Source organism: Plectropomus leopardus, chromosome 14, assembly GCF_026936395.1.
Source record: "Plectropomus leopardus strain MGB_pleo_1.0 chromosome 14, ASM2693639v1, whole genome shotgun sequence".
NCBI lineage: Eukaryota > Metazoa > Chordata > Actinopteri > Perciformes > Serranidae > Plectropomus > Plectropomus leopardus.
Window position 1 is genome coordinate 11,095,309 of NC_142189.1, and position 18,950 is coordinate 11,114,258.

The following is an 18,950-nucleotide window of genomic DNA, read 5'->3' on the forward strand; positions in this document are numbered from 1 at the left end:
TGCAGGATGCAGCGGTCAGGTGACTGTGACTCAGCCTCCAGTAGTGACATTTACTCCAGGATCCACTGTCAAGCTCACCTGTCAAACCAGCCGGGCTGTTTACAGTTCCAGCTGGGGTCAGAGAATGGCCTGGTATCAGCAGAAATCTGGACAGCCTCCAAAGCTCCTGATATATTTCGTGAGCACGCTTCATTCAGGAACACCAGCTCGGTTTAGTGGCAGTGGAAGCAGCTCTGACTTCACTTTGACCATCAGTGGAGTTCAGACTGAAGACGCAGCAGATTATTACTGTCAGAGTCTACACTCTATAAACAGTGCTTGGGTGTTCACACAGTGATTTTTGGTCGTACAAAAACCTCCCTCAGTCAGACTGCAGAGACTCTGAGCTGTTACAGCAGGAACCGACTGCAGCTGCTGAAGAGGAAGAGACTCTGACACAGACCACTGAACACAGAGCTGACTGTAACCTCAGCAAGCACACACTACATACTCACACTAATATATTATCATGTTTTATATATTCTTGTAAACTCATTTTTATTCAATGTAAAAAAAAAAGTTACGACAAACAAAACCCCTGATTTTCAATTCCACAGACTGTAGTGTCATTACAGTTTATTAAATACATGTGACTTACAACTTTAACTAAACTTTAAATCAACCAAATAATTGTTGTCCAGTTGTATTGATCTTGATGGAAGAAAACAAGTGTTGCACACTCCGGCTCCGAATGCATTTCTCTTTGAAAGGATGTATTCTAGGACCTCAATACCTCCATCACTGACTTAAGAAGGTAACAATCTCCACAACACAACTGATGTCTGGATGGGGGATGTTTTACTACATTGGAGGGAACACTGTTGGATACACGGTCCGACAACTCTTTCACTTCATGGACTGATTGTAAGTTATGACTTGTAGTACCTCTGAAATGATACCGAATACCGAAATGAAGTTGTTTATGGCATTCAGTCCTTGCCAATGTCTTAACTTATCTATGTATATATCAAAAATCTACTTAATATTATGTATTTTGACATTTCTGAATATAACATAACTGACAAATTCCATGTTTTAGACAGATGGCTGATGTGATATGTAATGTCTGTTGTGATTTGGGGTGATTTGTGTGACTGTAGGTCCTGCTACTGTTTTGTTTAGAGCAGGGGTTGGCAACCTTAACTATCAAAAGAGCCAATTCTGGCCCAAAACAAACAAAAAAAATCTGTCTAGAGCCGCAGGTAACATAACACATAGTCAAACTAGCCCTTCAATATCATTAATGGGTCTATGTGAGCATTCATTTATTTGTTTTACCACTATTTATTATTTTTTGTTACATTAACTTTGCAGTGCTGGTGGTAAAAATTAAAAGATCTATTCATGCACTATTATTATAATTATTATTATTATTATTATTATTATTGTTATTATTATTATTATTATTATTATTATTATTATTATTATTATTATTATTGTTATTATTATTATTATTATTATTATTATTATTATTATTATTATTATTATTATTATTATTATTATTATTATTATTATTATTATTATTATGCATTATTAACTTCTCCATTTTCCTCTGAGACTTCTCCTATCTTGGATTTGGAATCCATAGCTAGTCAAGCTTTTTTGATTCAGGAGCATCCACCGCTTTTGAAATTTGGCAAAATTGAGCAGAAAAGGCACCAAGGCCACAGAAATATGATGCATAATTTAGTTAATGAAATGCTAATACATTTTCATATTCTGTGTACAGGCTACATATTTTTGCAATTGAAAAATTGAATGAAAATCTTTTTTTTTTTTTAAAAAAAAGTGCTATTGTGCTAGTGCTATTGATCTTATTAAATTCCAGTCAAGAATTTGAATGAGCCTATACTTGAACTTAAAGTTAGCTAAATTGGGTAAACATAAAAAACATCAGAGTTCTGCTTTTGTTGATATTGCTAAACTTTTACATAAACAAGATATTAAATGAAGGATTTATGATTCATGAATAATTTATACTGATATCCTTTTTCAACTTGACAAGATAATGACGGCAAACTGGCTTGACTTCTTTCAAAAACACAAGGTGACAGAGAGTTACTCAAAAAGAAATTATCAAAAAAAACCTATGTTAAAATTAACCCCCCAAAATTGAAAAAAAAAAACCAAAACAAAACAACAAACAAACAGTAAAGTAAAACAACAATACATACAAGCAACAACAAAAAATCATGAAAATTACCTTAAAAAAATTCTTAGAAATATAACAATTCTGATAAATAAAATAATTTCACATATATAATCATGATAATTATGAATACGCCTATAGTTCTCTGAACATTTTTCCCATACTTTTGTTCTACAATGTACTAATGTACAAATCCTGTGCAATTTGCAGGACATTTCCTTTTCCCCCTATTATTGTAAAAGGCGTCCCAAGAGAAGTGATGTCGATCCAGGTTTCAAAGGGTTAAAGGACAAAGTCTAGAGAGTATATGAGTGAAGCATTATTCCTGTTGAACGTGTAAATAGCGTCACCATGTGGACATTTAACCTCATTACCACGTTGCAGTTTTTGGCAGCGGAATATTTGGGTCAGGGGGGTCAGGCACACGACGTGACACCCAGCAGCCACAGGTGAATGGTAAAGAAGCATCCCTGCACACCAAGGTGTCAGATCTTGTGCATTATCTTCTCTTCTTCCTTAAAGTCATATGACCACCAAGAGTGCTGATTCATCTCTTTGGTGTTAACTCTGTGGAAAAATTGCCACTTCAAACCTTCCGCGTTCTTTGGGGAAGTTGATCTCAGACCAGCGCGGAAGGAAAGTTGTTTTTGTCAACTGAGTCATAAAACAGTCATGCGCTCTCCTGCTTTCCCCCCTCTTCATCAATGAGACTGCATTTTCTTTTCATAAAGGCTTCACGGTTTAGTTATAACTGCGCCATCTTCATGTTAGCGCGCGCTGGCCCCTCGCGGCGCTTAAAGTCCGAAAATGAGCGATGAGAGAAGAAAAACGCTAAAAACAATACTTCAGCTGACGTCACAACTTCTGTGGGTATGTGTAACTTTGCAACATATTGTGTTGATTTTATATAATGCTATTAAATTTTACCAGGAAAGATTGTATATCAACAAGTTGAAGTTGCCATTTACAACAGTTCTTACTATTTACATCTATTTAAGATAATACAAAACTTGAGCTAAAAGGGGAGACAATCACCAATTTGTTATTGCCCTATATAACATACACTTCTGTGAGTCTCACTTGTCTCAGATCACATGACAAAAAACAAGAGTATGAACAAAGCAGGGCTCACACACCTGGACACACACACTACTTTTTCTATTTTTTTTTTAACTTTGCAGAACTGTATTTATCTTTGCTTTTGTAACTTCTGTATGATTTGTTTCTCTCTTTTTTGGCAGTCATGTGACTCAGATTTGGGCTATTTTTGGATAAAGTTAATAACTGTGACAAATAACAGAGCACACAGACAGCTTGGTCACAGTACAGATCTCAATTTAATTCTGTTCAATTCAGTTTTATTATTTGTCCCAAAAGAGCTATTTGAGTTGCAGCACCTTCTGGATTTTCCTCCATATTTACAGTCTGCCCTGTTTGCTGCTTCCTGTTTGGTTGTTCAAAAGTTTCACGTCATTTAACTTAAGTATTTGCATGAGCCAAGACCAAAAACCTACGATAATATCAAATGTGTTTAATTTGCTCAGATCATCAAGATGAGAAAAAGACTAAAGACTGCTGGGAGAGACTTTTATCACCAAGTATTTGAGATCAATAATGCCTAGCAAGAAAACAAACATATTTTCCAAATCCTTGAAATATGACTTTATCCCTTAAAAAAGGAATGGATGACTGTCAATAAGGGGCTATGCAGTTGTGTTCATATCTGACAAAGCTATAAAAATATTTGGTTTTAATATTTTCTTTTATTTCCAGGTGGTGGGGTTGGTTGTGGGATTGAGTGGAGTCTACCTGCTGATGTACTGCAGACAGAGCAGCGTATTTTTCTCTCACAGCTACATCATGCTGCCAGCTGTCGTCACTCTTGCCAGCGCTTCGTTCCTGTTAGTGAGTGGGTTCCTTGGCTCGTGGCTGAGCCTCAGGGACTCCACCTTTCTGCAGGGACTGGTGAGGTTTCATGTATGAATGAGGAGATCTACATGCACATAAGTGTTTGGACTGTGCTTAATAATAAGTTTTCTCCTCTCCAGTTTGTATTTCTGCTGGTTTTCGTCTTTTGTCTGGAAAGTACAGCTTCAGCGTTGGCTTATTTTCACTCTACACAGGTATAAAGTTATCAAAAAATGTATGTGCATTTGGTCAGTTGAGCTTTTGTGAAACTGCAGATTGTTCTGGATGGAAAAAATGCATGATTTTTTTTATTGTGTGCATCTTTTTGTTTAGCTGCATTCAGAAATATCTCCCCTGAGTGCAGTGTTTAAGAACTACACAGGCAGCAGCCAGGACCCAAACTCTCGAGCTGTGGATGCTGCACAAGAGGAGGTGTGTGTTCGGTCATAACTCTTGTGAAGTGTTTCGTGCAGGCATTCAGATACCCTCAGCATGTTTGTATCAGGCAGATGAGAGACCAAGTCAAACACAGTGGTGTACACCATAAAATGAAATTCTTATTTGCCAGTCTTCCTTCACACAAAACAATAATAAGATTAGAATAAAAGTTTGATTTAAAAACATAAAATAAGCAGAAACAAAGAACTAAGTTCAAAACCTGAGTTTCAAAGTAAAGTGCACTACGCCTCATGCAAATATTGCGAGCAAATCAATGCACTGTGCATTATAAGGACACATTTTAATTTAATAAATCTACCATGTGTCTTGTATTAATGTAGTATTGTCAGAGACTTTGCTTTGAGTTTTGGATCCTAAATAGGTCATAATGTGTTCTTTACCCAAATGTAATGCCATTTCAAAATAAAAGAATAGATAAGTATTTATTTGTTAAAATAAGTTACAATGACAATTTGGACTGATGGGTTTCTCGGAGGTATTTGTCTTGTTTAACAGGTGTCTCATGCTAAACTGTGTTAGTTGGCCCTAATTTGCTCCACCTCAAACTGCGCCATCACAATAACCTACTTGAACTGAAAATCTGTTTTGGAAGTTATGAGACATTTTGCATTTTGATTCCCATCAGCTGCAGTGTTGTGGTGTCAGCAGCTACAGGGACTGGCTGGAAACCTCCTGGTTTAACCGCACTGGAGGCCTTTGGGTTCCTCACAGCTGCTGCAACAATACTTTCTCGTTCTGCAATGGCACTGTGGACCAGCCGTGGCTGCTTAACACACCGGTAGGTAAACTTAACTCTCATAAACATCAAAAAGTTCCAGCATGAATGTCTGATTTGGCCCCTGTGTTTCTCTTTCAGGGCTGCCAGGTGAAGCTGGAGTCGAGCTTACAGTTTGTGCTGAGTTTTATCATCTGGGGCTTGCCGTTGGTTTTTCTGGTGGAGGTGCGAAAGCTTTCGTAACATTTTTTGACTGTTTATTCTAAATGCACTTCATAAATTGCATCCTGATTAAAAGAAAAACACTGATAGAGAAAAACTTTTGCAATTTAGATTGATGGTTTCTTAAAGGCTACTAGTGTTTTTCCCATGTTTTGTCTGTAGGTGAGTAATCAGAATAACAAATTTGGTCCAGTATTGATTGAGAGCGCTGCAGCTGGCAGTGGCGAAACAGGCTGTAACGTTAATGGGCAATTTTGCGCTGTCAATTTACATCCATTAAAAGTGTTTGTTTTTGCCACTAACAAGCTCACATTGTTTTACAAGTGTTTAACCTTGTGGAAATGATGCCTACAGAGACAGACCTTTTTTTTTATTAAAGCGTAAGATTGTTTAAGTTTAATCCCTGAAATCACTATTATCAAACCCACCAGACTCCATTTTAATAAACAGTGATTTCATCATCTTAAAATGCACTTCATTCAAAGTCAATGGACACAAAATAAAACTCATGTACACAGTTTTGATTTGTCTCTCCACTTTTCCAACAATCATCAACTCTGGTTTGGTTGGAATAAACCCTTAATTCAACCAGTTAGATGTGAAAATATGCTGCGTTTATACCAACTAAAAATGCTGTTTATTTCAATGGAGTTTGTGGATTTGGCGAGAGCAATTTCTGGGCTGTTTCTCACACTTTAACAAAAACGTCTACGCTTTAACAAAAAGGTCTGCATTATGGAAAGGGATCCTTTCCATAATGTTTTCAGACACTTAAATAACAATCTGAGCCTGTCAGTGGCAAAAGTACTTTTAGTGGACATAAATTGATGGTGCATAAAATGCCCAAAGTGGTTACATTGTCACCTGTTTCTCTGCTGCAGCCAACTTACTTGTTACTGGACCAATTTAAAAAATTGTTCCCATTAGACACCGCAACATGAGACAAAGGTCCATGCTTAAAAATATCAAAGTTACCCTTTGAGGCTACATTTATTGATTGTTATATTTCATTTTTGACCAAGCTGTATACACAACAGTGACATATTATAATCCTATTAAGTTGTTGCCCCAAAATAATATGTGTATACTCATGACAGGTTTTTCAGTTTATATGACTTAAACAATTATCAAAATTATTACTGATTTGCATCTTCTGTTAATTGATTATTTGACTCATTATTCAATCACATATCGGAGACACATAATCACTTCAGGCATGGCTGGTGGTCAGGTTTATTGCATTTTGTGGTGCTTTTCATCACATATCAATATCTTATAAACTTTTTTGGTTGTGTGCTGCAGCACTGCAGCATGAATCGTAGAAAAAGGGAAGTTTCACAGGTTAAGTATTGAGTATTTTTTAATTTGGCTATTAAACAGAGTTCCTTTCTGTCCTCTCGTCATGCAGGTTGTTTTGTTTGTGACTGTGGGACAGCTGATGAAGAACCAATCATTAATGGACTATCAAATACTGGAAAAACACTAAAAGAAACTTTGACAGATGGGATAGCATTGCACTTTGCAATGATAGTACTACATAGTATGTCATATTGTATTGTGTAAATGTGCATCAAATTATTACTGAGATTGTTTAATTATTTCTGAGCGTCAGACCTCTCACCTCCCTTACTACTACTGTAAAACAATCAGATGCAGATTTGGTTATTTGTGTCTGACAACTTACAGATTACACATCCCTCATATTTGATTGTTGCTGTGTTGTATATGGGAAAGTTTTTTTACTCTCTTTATTTCTAATATTTCTGTCATATTTGTCTCAAAATGCCTCACACACAGAGAATTAAAAAGGGACAATAAACTAAACCTCATTTCTTTGCACTGTGCTGTTGATGATACTTAGATTGCATACATGATGATCTGAGTACTTGTACTTGTACTTGAGTACTTGTATGGACCACATTTCATGTCTTGTGCTGTATATCCTGCAGTCACAATTGTCTCTAAAATTAGAAGGTCTCTGCACGTATTACAATGTACCAAATTTGTGTGCAGTAGCATATTACACTGTACCTGACTGTACCGCAACACACTGATTGACCAAAATTCTCATCTTTTTTTTTTTTAAATTGTCATTGACCTCTGGTCTTTTGGCCACTTGAACCAAATCATTTCAGTACTCGAGGACGAGTTCAGCCTTCTGATATTTGCAAAATAGATATATTTTTCTTCTGACCTTATTCAAACCCAAAATGTGGAAAAACAGCCACCATTCCCTTTACCAAAAACTTTGCTTGCACAAAGGATAAGAGTGAAAAATACAGAATTCAGTGTAAGGCATTGTTATAATACCAAAACAAAATATTTTTTATATTGTTATATGGACTATGCATGAACACTTGTATTTGTGTTTGCCAAAAACGTATTCAGGGATAAAGAAAACCGTGGTGTTTAATGCTATATACTATGACTTTATTACAATTTCGAAAAGTTATAAAGTATATAGTGACACAGTCTGTGTATCAAAATGATCAAACAATATTAAATTTCCCTCTTGAAGGTCCAGTGTGTAGGATTTAAGGGTATCTATTGTCAGAGATGGTATACAATAGTTACATTAGGCAATAATTGTTTGTTTCCTTGGAATGAGCCCTTTAAAACTAATTTGGAAACTAAAGATCATATTAGGAAACAAATCAAGAAATGTTGTTATTTTAACCTAGATACATTACAAAATAGCAAGTAAATAATTTTCCAAAATATTTGTATGTGCCTGTCCATTTAGAAGTTCATTTTATTTGTGATTATGCATCGATTAGATAGAAGCCAGACTTTCCTCTAGTCTAATATGATCCATGTTTTTTCCCAGTATGAGATCACAGGCCATGCTGTCTGTTCTGCAGAGGCGTGGCTGGACGTGAGTGGGCGTGGTCGGTTTTGTCACGTAGCTTCTTCCTCTGTTTCTTCTGTACGTGAGGCTGACTTGGAGGGAAGCGGACGTCGTCAAGAAAGGAGAAAACGGGAGAAAGGAGCAAAAAAAACCCCCAACTATCCCCAAAAGCTGGTAATGCTTAAGTCGTTGAAAGAAAATTCTGAAGCTCCTCGGCTTCGTGCTTTGATATTTCGCAGTGTGTAATCACCGCCATGCCGATCTCGCGGCCCTTGGAGCCGTTGGTCAGTTAGCGGTTAGCGGCTAGCGTTAGCCGCCGGGGCCTGTTAGCAGGCCGCTGGGGTTTAGGCGCGGGGACAGAAACGTATTCATCCGACGCTCACCAAAATAGGGGTTCGGTGCTTTACATTAGCTAACCGACAGGAGACCGCCACGTAAGACATCCTCTTTAGTAGTGAAACGAGAGTGAGTTTATTTGAATATAACGAAGTGTAGAGAAGTAACATTATGTCCCGCTTTTGTTGAAAATGTTGGAACACATGTTTACCCTTCTTATCAGCGGAGAGAGTGAGCATGCGGCAGCTAACGTGCTATTGCTAGCAACCGCTAATCAGGCCTCGGCACGTTTTCGAGGATCGATGCGTGAATTTATGTGCTTATTACCTGTATTAAAGAAACAAAAGTGCACTGTTAAATTTTTGTTTGTGGTTTCAGAAGACCACGTTAAACTATTTTTTTAGCTTAGCTATCAATAATCGCCCAATCTGTAACGCTTGCCTGAAGGCAATGTTGGCCGCTTGCAGCACTTTGAATTAACGTAGAAATATCAGCCAGACAGCTTTAGCCAACTCATCATGAGCCACTACTGTTGTAAGTGTTAAAATGACAGTGCTCATCCAGAGAAACATGGTCAAGTTGTGATGTACTAGTTGGTGTTTTCATTACACTCTACAGTTCAAATCCTGACCTAACCTCATACCACAGCTTCAATCCGACACACCTCTTTCCACTTAATATGAACAAAATACACACTAGACTATTTTTTATTAGACGTATTAGAGCTCATACATAAAATAGGAACATATACTAAAGTTGTTGTCTCCACGGGTAATTCATTTAGACATAAACGATGGCCACAAAGAGACTTGCACTACTTGTTTATTGTTAATTTCCTCATATTGGCCCTGGTTGTGTAGCTCCAAGAATGTGTGTTTTTCTCCTAAAAATCAATGTTATGCTTCATCAGGATGTTATCATCCTATTTTATTTACAATACAGCAATGTTTTATATTACCTTTTAAATTGGTAGAGTGTACATAACAAATAAGAAGGATGCTTTGGAAATGGAAGTGAAATGGCTGTCCATCCCCCAGTGTAGGTCCTGTTTTTATCCAATTTAACCCCCACAACAGACTGACCATCTTGTTTATCTGAAATGGCTAAATCTACAATCCACACAAGTCTGCATAGACAATACAAGCCAGTATTAGCTGCCCACTTACATGATAGTTGATTACAAAGTAGGGATGATAATGATTAATGTACGATTGATTAATTAGTCAAATTGATAAGAATTCTAACAAATGTGAAATTTAATTGATTGAAAAAAGATCTTATTTTGAAATATGCACAATGTGTAGTCTCATGCCACAGTTTCGCTATCAGTAGAATGATGTATTTTGAGAGCAAGTTTTAATGATACACATTAGTTGACAAAGTAGTTACTGTTTTATGACAAGGCAACCATCTTGGGGACAGGAAGAAAAGTTCGGGACAATATTGAAAAGCGAAGCAGGCAAAGCTAAGCATTATTCAGTTATATTCTTTGTGTTTTTATATGTCTAGGCCTCTGCATCTTTCAAAGTTTGATTGGCCATGCAATGGTGTCAGATAATTTGCAATGTTTCTGTGAGCTTTTAGAGGGAAACACATTTTAATACTTGTGTAAGCAAAACATGTATTTTTAAATCACAATTTATTGTTTAATTGATTGATAATCTTACCAATAATCAATAAGGAAAATGCTTAAAACTTGCAACCCTGTTTCAAATGAATATGCAGTAGCAACCACCAACAGATATGACTCATAGCTGCAGCAAGATGTTAAATGACAAGTTCTTAAGCCTGCAGTAAAATACAGAACAACACAAATTGATTTTTGGAAAAAGAAGCAAGTAGTAATTTGTTGCTACATAAAACAGAAATCAAAGGCACAATTTAACTGAAAATGCCCTCTCAAGCTATATAATAGTTACCTGGATATCAGCCTGACATTTTTGTTGAATTTTTCCACATGGCCACTCAAAGAGCTGAGAACCATGTGGAACTTTTACACAAATTTCTGTTGATGTTTAGGTTTTGTCTCTTAAAATTATAGTTCTTTGTCACATATGTGGTTGTAAAGTGTATGTCCTCATAATGACATGTTCTTCAGACTGCATTTTTGCTTGCTGCCACGTTGACCAAGTTGTTTGATTTTTCTCCGCAGCCTCCGGAGCAGTGAAGTGTCTTCATGGCAGTTCGTCGAGGACACAATAAGTACTTGAAAGTGAGTATAAGATCTTGGCTCCCATTTTAAACAGCATTGTGGTATGTGATCTAATCCGTGTTAGCAGTACAATCAGATATTTTTGGTTTCGGGTTGCTTGACAAAGACTTGAATGCAAAAATATTTTTCTTTATGGCAGCAAAAAAATAGGCTGCAGAAAATGTAGAGATTCTATCAAAAGTTTAACCCATGAAAACCCGGAGCAACATCACTTTTCTTGTGCTGTTTTCAGATAAATTTCAAAAGTATTTAAACCTTTGAACTCTGAGAAAATTGGTTCTTGATTCTTTTAAAAACATGGTAAAGGGCAATGAGCAGCTTGGTAATACATGTTTCACAAATTGGAAGAAATTAGTAGTATAGTAGTAGATAATATACTACTAATATATTAGTAGTATATTATCATTGGGAAATTATTTTTGAAAAGCTAGGGGAAAAAATTAGAATTTGCATATTGAAAAATTATATTACAAAATTATAATATTTTTATGCACTGTTTTTTTAATTTCTTGTTTTGTTTTTTTTTTTTACAATTTTCTTGATAATTTTTTGCCGCCTTCCTACTTTTAAAAGGAATCAAGCCACTTTGCTCACCTTAGTACTGAAAATTTAGGGGAAAAAAGCCTTGTTTAAAAAAATGTGTAACGCGTGTCAACATGTACACTGTGATCTGTTATCATTATTTCACTGGAAGTGATGATTTAATATTTAAAATGAGACAGCAATAAGACAAATTAAAAACACTCGCACATGCCACCTCCCACCAGCTATGCTCATGTTTACTGGTTTAATACAGGCTTCTCATTCATCCACTCAGGCGGTGTGTCTTACCCACCAGAATACACAATCACAACCCTTCTCTTGCATGAATGGACCTCTGTCAGGTTGACCGGTACTAGACTGGTTCCCTTTTCAGGCCTGATCCAGTTTCAGCCTCCAGCAAGTGTGTCCACCAGGTCATGCTCTGCTGAGCAGATAGCAGAAACAACTTTTATTAAAGTATTTTGAAATTTGGCCTTTTTTTATCAGACTAGACTGATGTGATTGAGGTCATCTGGGGTAAAAGAGTTACTTGGCTACTATGCAGATGTAACTCTTTTGTGTGTGTCCTCTACATGACCTTCCATTGTTCAAATTGGCTCAGTTTGAACCACTCCATTGAGGCTAATTTGCAGCTTAAACCCAGTCACATGCTTGTGTCATGTAATTAGTTGCCATCATGTGGTATTTAAAGCTTTTAACATCTGTTTTTCTGCTGCATTGAAAGCAGTTATCACACTACAATGGACACTCTTATTCCCTTTTCACCAACAAGTGCCAGAAATTATGTACCACCACTGTGAAAACCAATTAAGATTAGGCAAATAAGAATTTTAAAACTGTGGCACAACTGAAGATTTCAAACTTGAGGGGCTGCTGACAGAGTTGGCTTGTTTTCTGTATTTACTGTGGTGTGTGTTGATGTATTGGATGAAAGAAAAAGATATACAGACACACACACACACATATATATATATATACACACAAATACTTTGGAAAGTACTTTTCCTGGATTAGAGACATTTTTGCATAGGAACTTAATTTGATCCCTGGTTCTTCTAATTTTAATGAAAATTTCTTTGTACTTTTAATGAATTTGTGGAATCCTTACTACAAACAGTCATATTTTTAGTTTCTGTTTTAAGATTTATGTTTTTTGTCAATTGTTGTTTTGTTTCTCCAGAAATCTTGTAATATTGAGTAATTGTCAGTATCGATCCCTGATCCCATACTTATATTTTCTGAAAATACAGCTGCATGATGCACACTAATTGAACATTTTTAAGTTATTAAAAATCAACCCAGTGTCATCTATAGCCTATTCTTGACAGCTGAATAGCTCTTAAGTGCATTAAGAAACTAATTTTCCTTCCTTCCTTAAGTTCCTTTATATTGATTATTGTTTACAAAACAGAGAAATGTAAAAGAATGCACTCTAATCTTTTTGTTATCAATATCCTAAGTTTATCCTTAGTTTGTGCTGCAAAAAGATCTGTGGAGTGCTCCAACTAATGATTGTGCTCATTGTTGATTACTTTGCTACATGATGTATCACTTTATTGATTAACTGTTTTATCAGTAAAATCTTGGAAAAATGTTTTTTAAAAAAATTATATTATAAATATCCAGAGCCAAAGGTAACATATTAATAATATGCTGGTTTTAATTCACCAATAGAGTTAAATTCAAGATTCAGTAAAATTACTATCGCACATGAAAAAGAACAGATCAAATCGTCAATGTTTTAGCAGCAGGGACCGGCAAAGTGATTGACTTTTTTACTTTAAAATGTCTGACACAATTAGTCAAATTTCTGCCCATTAGTTGGACATCAATTGTTTCAGCTGTAGTTCTGCGTATCCATCGTACTTACCTTTTCTTGTTTTGTGGCCCATCTGGCCGACCTGCAGGAGGTGTACGACATGTCAAACGGTTATGAAGACCACATGGGAGGGGACGAGGCAAAGGATGCCAAGACCAACCTGATAGTGAACTACCTGCCTCAGAGCATGACGCAGGACGAGCTGCGGAGCCTCTTCACCAGCATCGGGGAGGTGGAATCTGCCAAGCTGATACGAGACAAAGTCGCAGGTATGCTACTCTCTGAAGTGATAAGACCTGTGACAGACCAGATGGACACTTAAATACAGGATTTTGTCATAAATGGAAAAATATTTGTGTTACAACCTCTGAATAAATCAGTGGTGGTTCAGCTATCTGACTAAAATAATAATTTGGCCTATCACTTACTGTCAAATGACCATTATTGATAGGAAACCTACTAAAGGCTTGTTTTTGGCTCCTCTTTCCTCAATAATTTTAATGATGTAAATTTTTAAAAAATACATCCGAAATTGATATCTTGTTTGAGTTAGGTCGTAGTTTGCTTAATTTTTCACCACCATAGACTTGTTTTATTTATTCCAGCCAGTCTTGTAGACAGTTTCTTTGTTTGTTTAGACTAGCATGCAATGTTAAGATTTGTTTTTGTTTTTAAATATTTATTTGTTTGCAGATTTTTTTTAACTATACAACGTTTTTTTGTTTTATTTTATTGTTTTCCTTTTTTTTTCTCTAGGCCACAGTTTAGGGTACGGATTTGTTAACTATCTTAACCCTAGTGATGCAGACAGAGCTATCAGTACACTGAATGGACTAAGGCTACAGTCCAAAACTATCAAGGTAACGTGCAATAAGGTGTTCTACAATTCTCAAACCAAAGATGTCATGTCATATAACTCCTGTGGCTCCTGTGCTGTCCGCTAATTAGCTAGTACATGTCAGCCCGAGGAAGTGATACTGCTTTTACAGCTCACTTACCGCCCTATCTGACATGTCTGTTGAGTTGACTTTAATTTATTTTATTTGACACATTCTGTCAAATTCAATGTATTTAATTCCTTAAAAAAAGTTACTTTTGGATCAGTTTTTCTTATTTTTTTGTTGCTGTAATGTTCTTTTATGCTTTGTATTTTTTGCATACCTAAAATCACATATCAGATATTTTATTAAAAAAAACTTATAGTCCAAAAGTGCTTTTTAAAAAAAAATAAATAAATAAATAAATTGACAAAACATTTCAGATGAATTAGCGGATGATTGTAAGTTTTAAAGCATTGTTTTAATTACCTTTGTAAATGAAAACAAAATTAAGTACTCTGTAGTTTTAATGTTTTTTTTTGTTACTTTCTTCTATACATGTGTATCAGTAGAGTTGTAATCCAACAATTGTTGAATCCTGTTGCTAGGTTTCATACGCACGGCCCAGCTCTGATACAATTAAGGATGCCAACCTGTATATCAGCGGCCTGCCAAAGGCCATGACACAGAAGGACGTGGAGGACATGTTTTCACGTTATGGGCGCATCATTAACTCTCGCGTACTTGTTGACCAGGCCTCAGGTACGACAGGTGAATGACTTTCTTACTTTTCAAAAATATTTCCCCACCAACATAGCGTCTAGTTCTGCTGCTCGCATCGGAGTAGGCGGTCACCAGCTGCTCTTTCGTACCCAGGCGCGTCCCGTGGGGTGGCTTTTATCAGATTCGACAAACGAGCAGAGGCAGAGGAGGCCGTCAAAAACCTGAATGGCCAAAAACCACCCGGAGCCTCTGAGCCAATCACAGTCAAGTTTGCTGCCAACCCAAACCAGGTGAAGAACACGCAGCTCATCTCTCAGCTCTACCACAACCAGTCCCGGCGCTTCGGAGGGCCAGTGCACCACCAGGCACAGCGGTTCAGGTGAGAGAAATTACAAACACTGTGTAGGATTTATTCTACTTTAGCCAACAATGTAATTGCTCTGTTTTTTTTTAGACACAGTCACTTTTAGACTTATGATAGTGAAGCAATTGTCAATTGCATGCAGTGTTGGGCAGTACATCGACAATATCTCAAAATGGTGACATGAGACTGTTTGTAGTTTTAGATTTAGGTTATTGCATTATCCTGTGTGTTGTCTTTTGCAGATTTAAAGGCTTAGATATTCCAAATCAGGCCGCAAAGAAACAAAATGACAAGCGGCTTCAGCTGTTATACTTTTCTATATTTTGACGTGGTAAACTGTGGAGTATGCACAGCACCATGGAAACGGGTGTGTTAGTGGAATACTCTTTTTCATTAGACATGTTAACAGTTTAGCAAGAATGTTATCTTTTTCAGAATAAGGGCAAAATCAGACTGTTTTGTGCATGTACTCATTGTTATTTACAAGCCAACAAGTACTGTAAAACTTCTCGTTTCCAGGTTCTCCCCCATGGGCGTCGACCACATGAGTGGCATGGGGGGTGTCGGCGTCCCCGGGAACTCCAACTCTGGTTGGTGCATCTTCATCTACAACCTGGGCCAGGACGCCGATGAGAGCATCCTGTGGCAGATGTTTGGCCCCTTTGGCGCCGTCACCAACGTCAAGGTTATCCGAGACTTCAACACCAACAAGTGCAAGGGCTTCGGCTTCGTCACCATGACGAACTACGAGGAGGCGGCCATGGCCATCGCCAGCCTGAACGGCTACCGGCTCGGAGACAAGATACTGCAAGTGTCCTTTAAGACCAGCAAGGGCCACAAGTAGAGAGAGCGGGACAATCAGGTGTAGAGGAGAGATGGAAAGAGATGCTCCAGGCTTTACAGCAGAAGTATGAGTTTCTAAGTCTGGCACATCTGTTCGGGTGTTAGTGTATTCGGAGTAAAATGAGATGTTCACTCTTCTGCACCTTTGTACTTGTCTAAAAAGAGTGTCATGGCTGATTTTTTTTTTTTTATTATTTTTTTTTTTCTCTTTTCATCTTTATACTCATGCTTAGGGCTTGAGGACACTCGGTAGTTTTAATTTTTAGTGAGGGGGTGGAGACCGCAAAATCCCATGATACCTCCATAATAACCTTTTTTTTTTTTTTTGGAAAGTTATCTCAAAAATCTAAAATACTGTTCATATGTGTTGCATGTATAACTGTGGGGACTAGATAAAGGAGGCACGCCAATGGTTCTTAGCAGTGCACTGAAAACACAGAGCAAAAGGAAAGCCCTGCAAATTGGTGTCCAAGTGTTGACATTTTCGCGGTCAATTTAGTCCGAAGGAGGCAAGGAGCAATATTTTTCTCGTAGACCGTGGTTGTTTCATTTTGGAAAAAACGGCAGTGCTCTGTTCTAGATCCTCGTCATTAGTAGAAATAGATGCCTTAAATTATCATTCGGTGGACACATAGACCTACTACACCACTCACTGAGTCTGATCAGAGCAAAGCACTTTTAATCTGTTTTAGGATACAATGAATATCAGTCTTTTTGATGTTAATCTATTGAGTTTTGCTCGCCCTGCTACCAGGTTAACAATTTTAAATATGACGAGGTCTGGAGCGAAATGTTTGTTTTGTTCTCCCTGTGTAAAGTGTCTTTTTATTATTCTAAGTTGTATTTCAGGAGAGTCCTGTTGAATATGAACCCCATTCAAAGAGTTGGGAATTAAGATGGACCAAAAGCAGAGAGAGATTTGATCCTATTGCCACACAAACGTTTTCTGAGCAGATGAAGGGTAAATGTTTACCTTCTTTCGGGTTGGGATTTTTTTTGTTGTTGTTTTTTTGTTTCTGAAGAGGTACTATGATTATATCTGACATTAGCTGAGAGCAACAACACTTTGGCTCAGCATGCCGTTCTGTTTTGTTTTTTCTTTTGATTTAAATTTTCTTTGTGTTTTCAACATTAAATTTTCTTTCTAAAGGCATTTTAGATTTTTTTTTGTTACAATGTAAGTTACAAATTTGTTTTGATGAGTGATAATCTCAAGTTTGGAGAGACTTTAATGGCCTTTGTTAATGATTTCAGTTTAGATTTCTTTTCTTTCCTTTCTTTTGTTTTGGTTGTTTCGCTTTGAGCATAAACCATTAAATTTTATTTCTTTTTGCTGAAAGTTTTGTTTGGTTTGTTTCTTTTTAGTTTTTAATTTGGTTTGGAGTTTTGTTATATTATTTTTCGAGTAGAAAGTCTGCAGTAGGTAAAAAAACAAAAAACAACCCTGGTCAGGCAAAAACTGTCTGTCATAAAAAATGTTAACACTTGAGATAGGTTTAAAATTAAACAATATATGGACCAATATTTTCTGTTAGAGAAAAGACTAACCTGTACACAGACACTTGAAAGTGATTGTCATGAAGACATTTCATGAAGCACCTTTTTTGAAGACGGTCGGATATTTTGAACCACTAAAGAGTAACATAATTGGCAAGTTGAAGCTGTACTTTGGCGCTTGAGAACGGTTGTTTAAACAGTTATGAGTTGAATTTTAGGCTTGTTTATCGACACCCGACTCAGTAAATCTGCTTGTTTTTTAATTTCCCAGCTGTGATGAGGGCAATTTACACCCAGATTAAATATTCCGGCTTGTGTGTTATCTAACATAAAGCCAGAATTATTGTATTTAATATTTGAACAACTTGAATATTTCAGCTTTTAGACCCGCACCTAATGCTCTGATCTGTGTTGAATTTGTAAGGAGTGAGGCTTTGTTCGCTTGCCTAGTGAGACACTCATATCATCCGCTTTGAAAAGATCATTGGCATATCACAGCTCATTTTTTGATAGTGATAACGTTGGTAGATTGTCTTGTCCTTAAAGATTTTTGAAAGGTGGAGCATTACATTTGGTGTCACAAATACCAAATGATGACTGCGAACGATACCTGCTCACACTGTTTAGGATTCGCTTTTAAAACCATTTCCCCCGATAATAACCCCTCCGATGCTTCATTACATGCCTCTTTAGTCTGTGCCCCATCTGAAATGAGTATTTCCATTACAAGCTTAAGATTTCGGTCTTAAAAGTGCTTTTTTCATGTTATTTTTGTGTCACAATCCTTAACTTGTGCAATATTTCGTGACTTGCTTAAAGCAGGTAATAGAGAATTGTTCGTCTTGGATCTTTTTTTATAATTTACTTTTTCTACTGACGTTTTATGTTACTGCATAGTTTTCTCAGCAGTCTAGTTGGAATTGCATGTATAATGCAAGTGAATTTGTTTTAGGGGCAGTCAGATTAAACTGCATTCCGCCTTAATTTATAACTGGGAATGGTGTTTTACATCAAGAGGAGGCGCAAATATTTATTTGACAGTGTATGCGGTCATACTTGTTACTTATTGGAGTGTTTTAAATGAATTGTTTTGTTTTCTTGGTTTTAAAGGACACTAAGTTGAAGTCCATTAAATGTCTTCTAACATTGGATCATTTCAATAAAAACATGGTGGCTTTTCAGAGTTGAAAGAATGAAAGTCTCTTCAGAAGCTTATTGTGAATTTGGTGAAAGATACATTTGGCAAATGCCAAATGTACTAACATGCATGCACAGTTAGACTTTTATTTAAATGCTTTGTGTTTTATCCAAGTTAGCATTGTGTCTTTAATTCCTATTTTACTCAGCATGCCAACAAGTTAACAAAAAACAGAGGAACACATTGTGCTGAGTTGGAAATGAATTTTTTTGCTGAGCTGCCACTGTGGCTGGTGAATTCCAAAATCTATCAGCCAC

At 36.7% G+C, this 18,950-nt stretch overlaps 2 protein-coding genes and 3 gene segments (V, D, J or C); 4 read left to right on the top strand and 1 right to left on the bottom strand.

Moving 5' to 3' along the window:
- The window catches only part of LOC121940338 (Ig kappa chain V-III region MOPC 63-like), a 67,444-nt gene that overhangs the window by 28,543 nt on the left and 19,951 nt on the right, over nucleotides 1-18,950 (top strand).
- The window catches only part of LOC121940807 (Ig kappa chain V-III region MOPC 63-like), a 67,274-nt gene that overhangs the window by 26,960 nt on the left and 21,364 nt on the right, over nucleotides 1-18,950 (bottom strand).
- The window catches only part of LOC121953262 (Ig kappa chain V-III region MOPC 63-like), a 57,057-nt gene that overhangs the window by 10,616 nt on the left and 27,491 nt on the right, over nucleotides 1-18,950 (top strand).
- On the top strand, nucleotides 2,851-7,321 carry tspan37 (tetraspanin 37). The gene is made up of 7 exons (XM_042500248.2): nucleotides 2,851-3,058; nucleotides 3,962-4,153; nucleotides 4,237-4,311; nucleotides 4,430-4,528; nucleotides 5,181-5,333; nucleotides 5,412-5,495; nucleotides 6,901-7,321. Exons 1-7 carry the CDS (start codon nucleotides 2,996-2,998, stop codon nucleotides 6,976-6,978), a joined length of 744 nt encoding a protein of 247 aa, XP_042356182.1. The 5' UTR covers nucleotides 2,851-2,995; the 3' UTR covers nucleotides 6,979-7,321.
- elavl1a (ELAV like RNA binding protein 1a) lies at nucleotides 8,380-18,676 on the top strand. 4 transcript variants are annotated; one of them, XM_042500244.2, is made up of 7 exons: nucleotides 8,380-8,514; nucleotides 10,829-10,888; nucleotides 13,327-13,519; nucleotides 14,007-14,110; nucleotides 14,677-14,839; nucleotides 14,945-15,170; nucleotides 15,675-18,676. In XM_042500244.2, exons 2-7 carry the CDS (start codon nucleotides 10,853-10,855, stop codon nucleotides 15,997-15,999), a joined length of 1,047 nt encoding a protein of 348 aa, XP_042356178.2. In that variant the 5' UTR covers nucleotides 8,380-8,514; nucleotides 10,829-10,852; the 3' UTR covers nucleotides 16,000-18,676. The 4 variants fall into 4 exon arrangements, with proteins under 4 accessions (XP_042356178.2, XP_042356179.2, XP_042356180.2 ...); XM_042500245.2 differs by having other exon boundaries at nucleotides 14,677-14,830; XM_042500246.2 differs by having other exon boundaries at nucleotides 13,339-13,519.

Coding starts and splice junctions, on each gene's coding strand:
- tspan37 (XM_042500248.2), top strand. CDS start 2,996: ATGAGCGATGAGAGAAGAAAAACGCTAAAAACAATACTTCAGCTGACG. Junction 4,529..5,180: donor TGGATGCTGCACAAGAGGAG/GTGTGTGTTCGG, acceptor GATTCCCATCAG/CTGCAGTGTTGTGGTGTCAG. Junction 5,334..5,411: donor CGTGGCTGCTTAACACACCG/GTAGGTAAACTT, acceptor TTTCTCTTTCAG/GGCTGCCAGGTGAAGCTGGA.
- elavl1a (XM_042500244.2), top strand. CDS start 10,853: ATGGCAGTTCGTCGAGGACACAATAAGTACTTGAAA. Junction 10,889..13,326: donor GACACAATAAGTACTTGAAA/GTGAGTATAAGA, acceptor GTGGCCCATCTG/GCCGACCTGCAGGAGGTGTA. Junction 14,111..14,676: donor TACAGTCCAAAACTATCAAG/GTAACGTGCAAT, acceptor TCCTGTTGCTAG/GTTTCATACGCACGGCCCAG.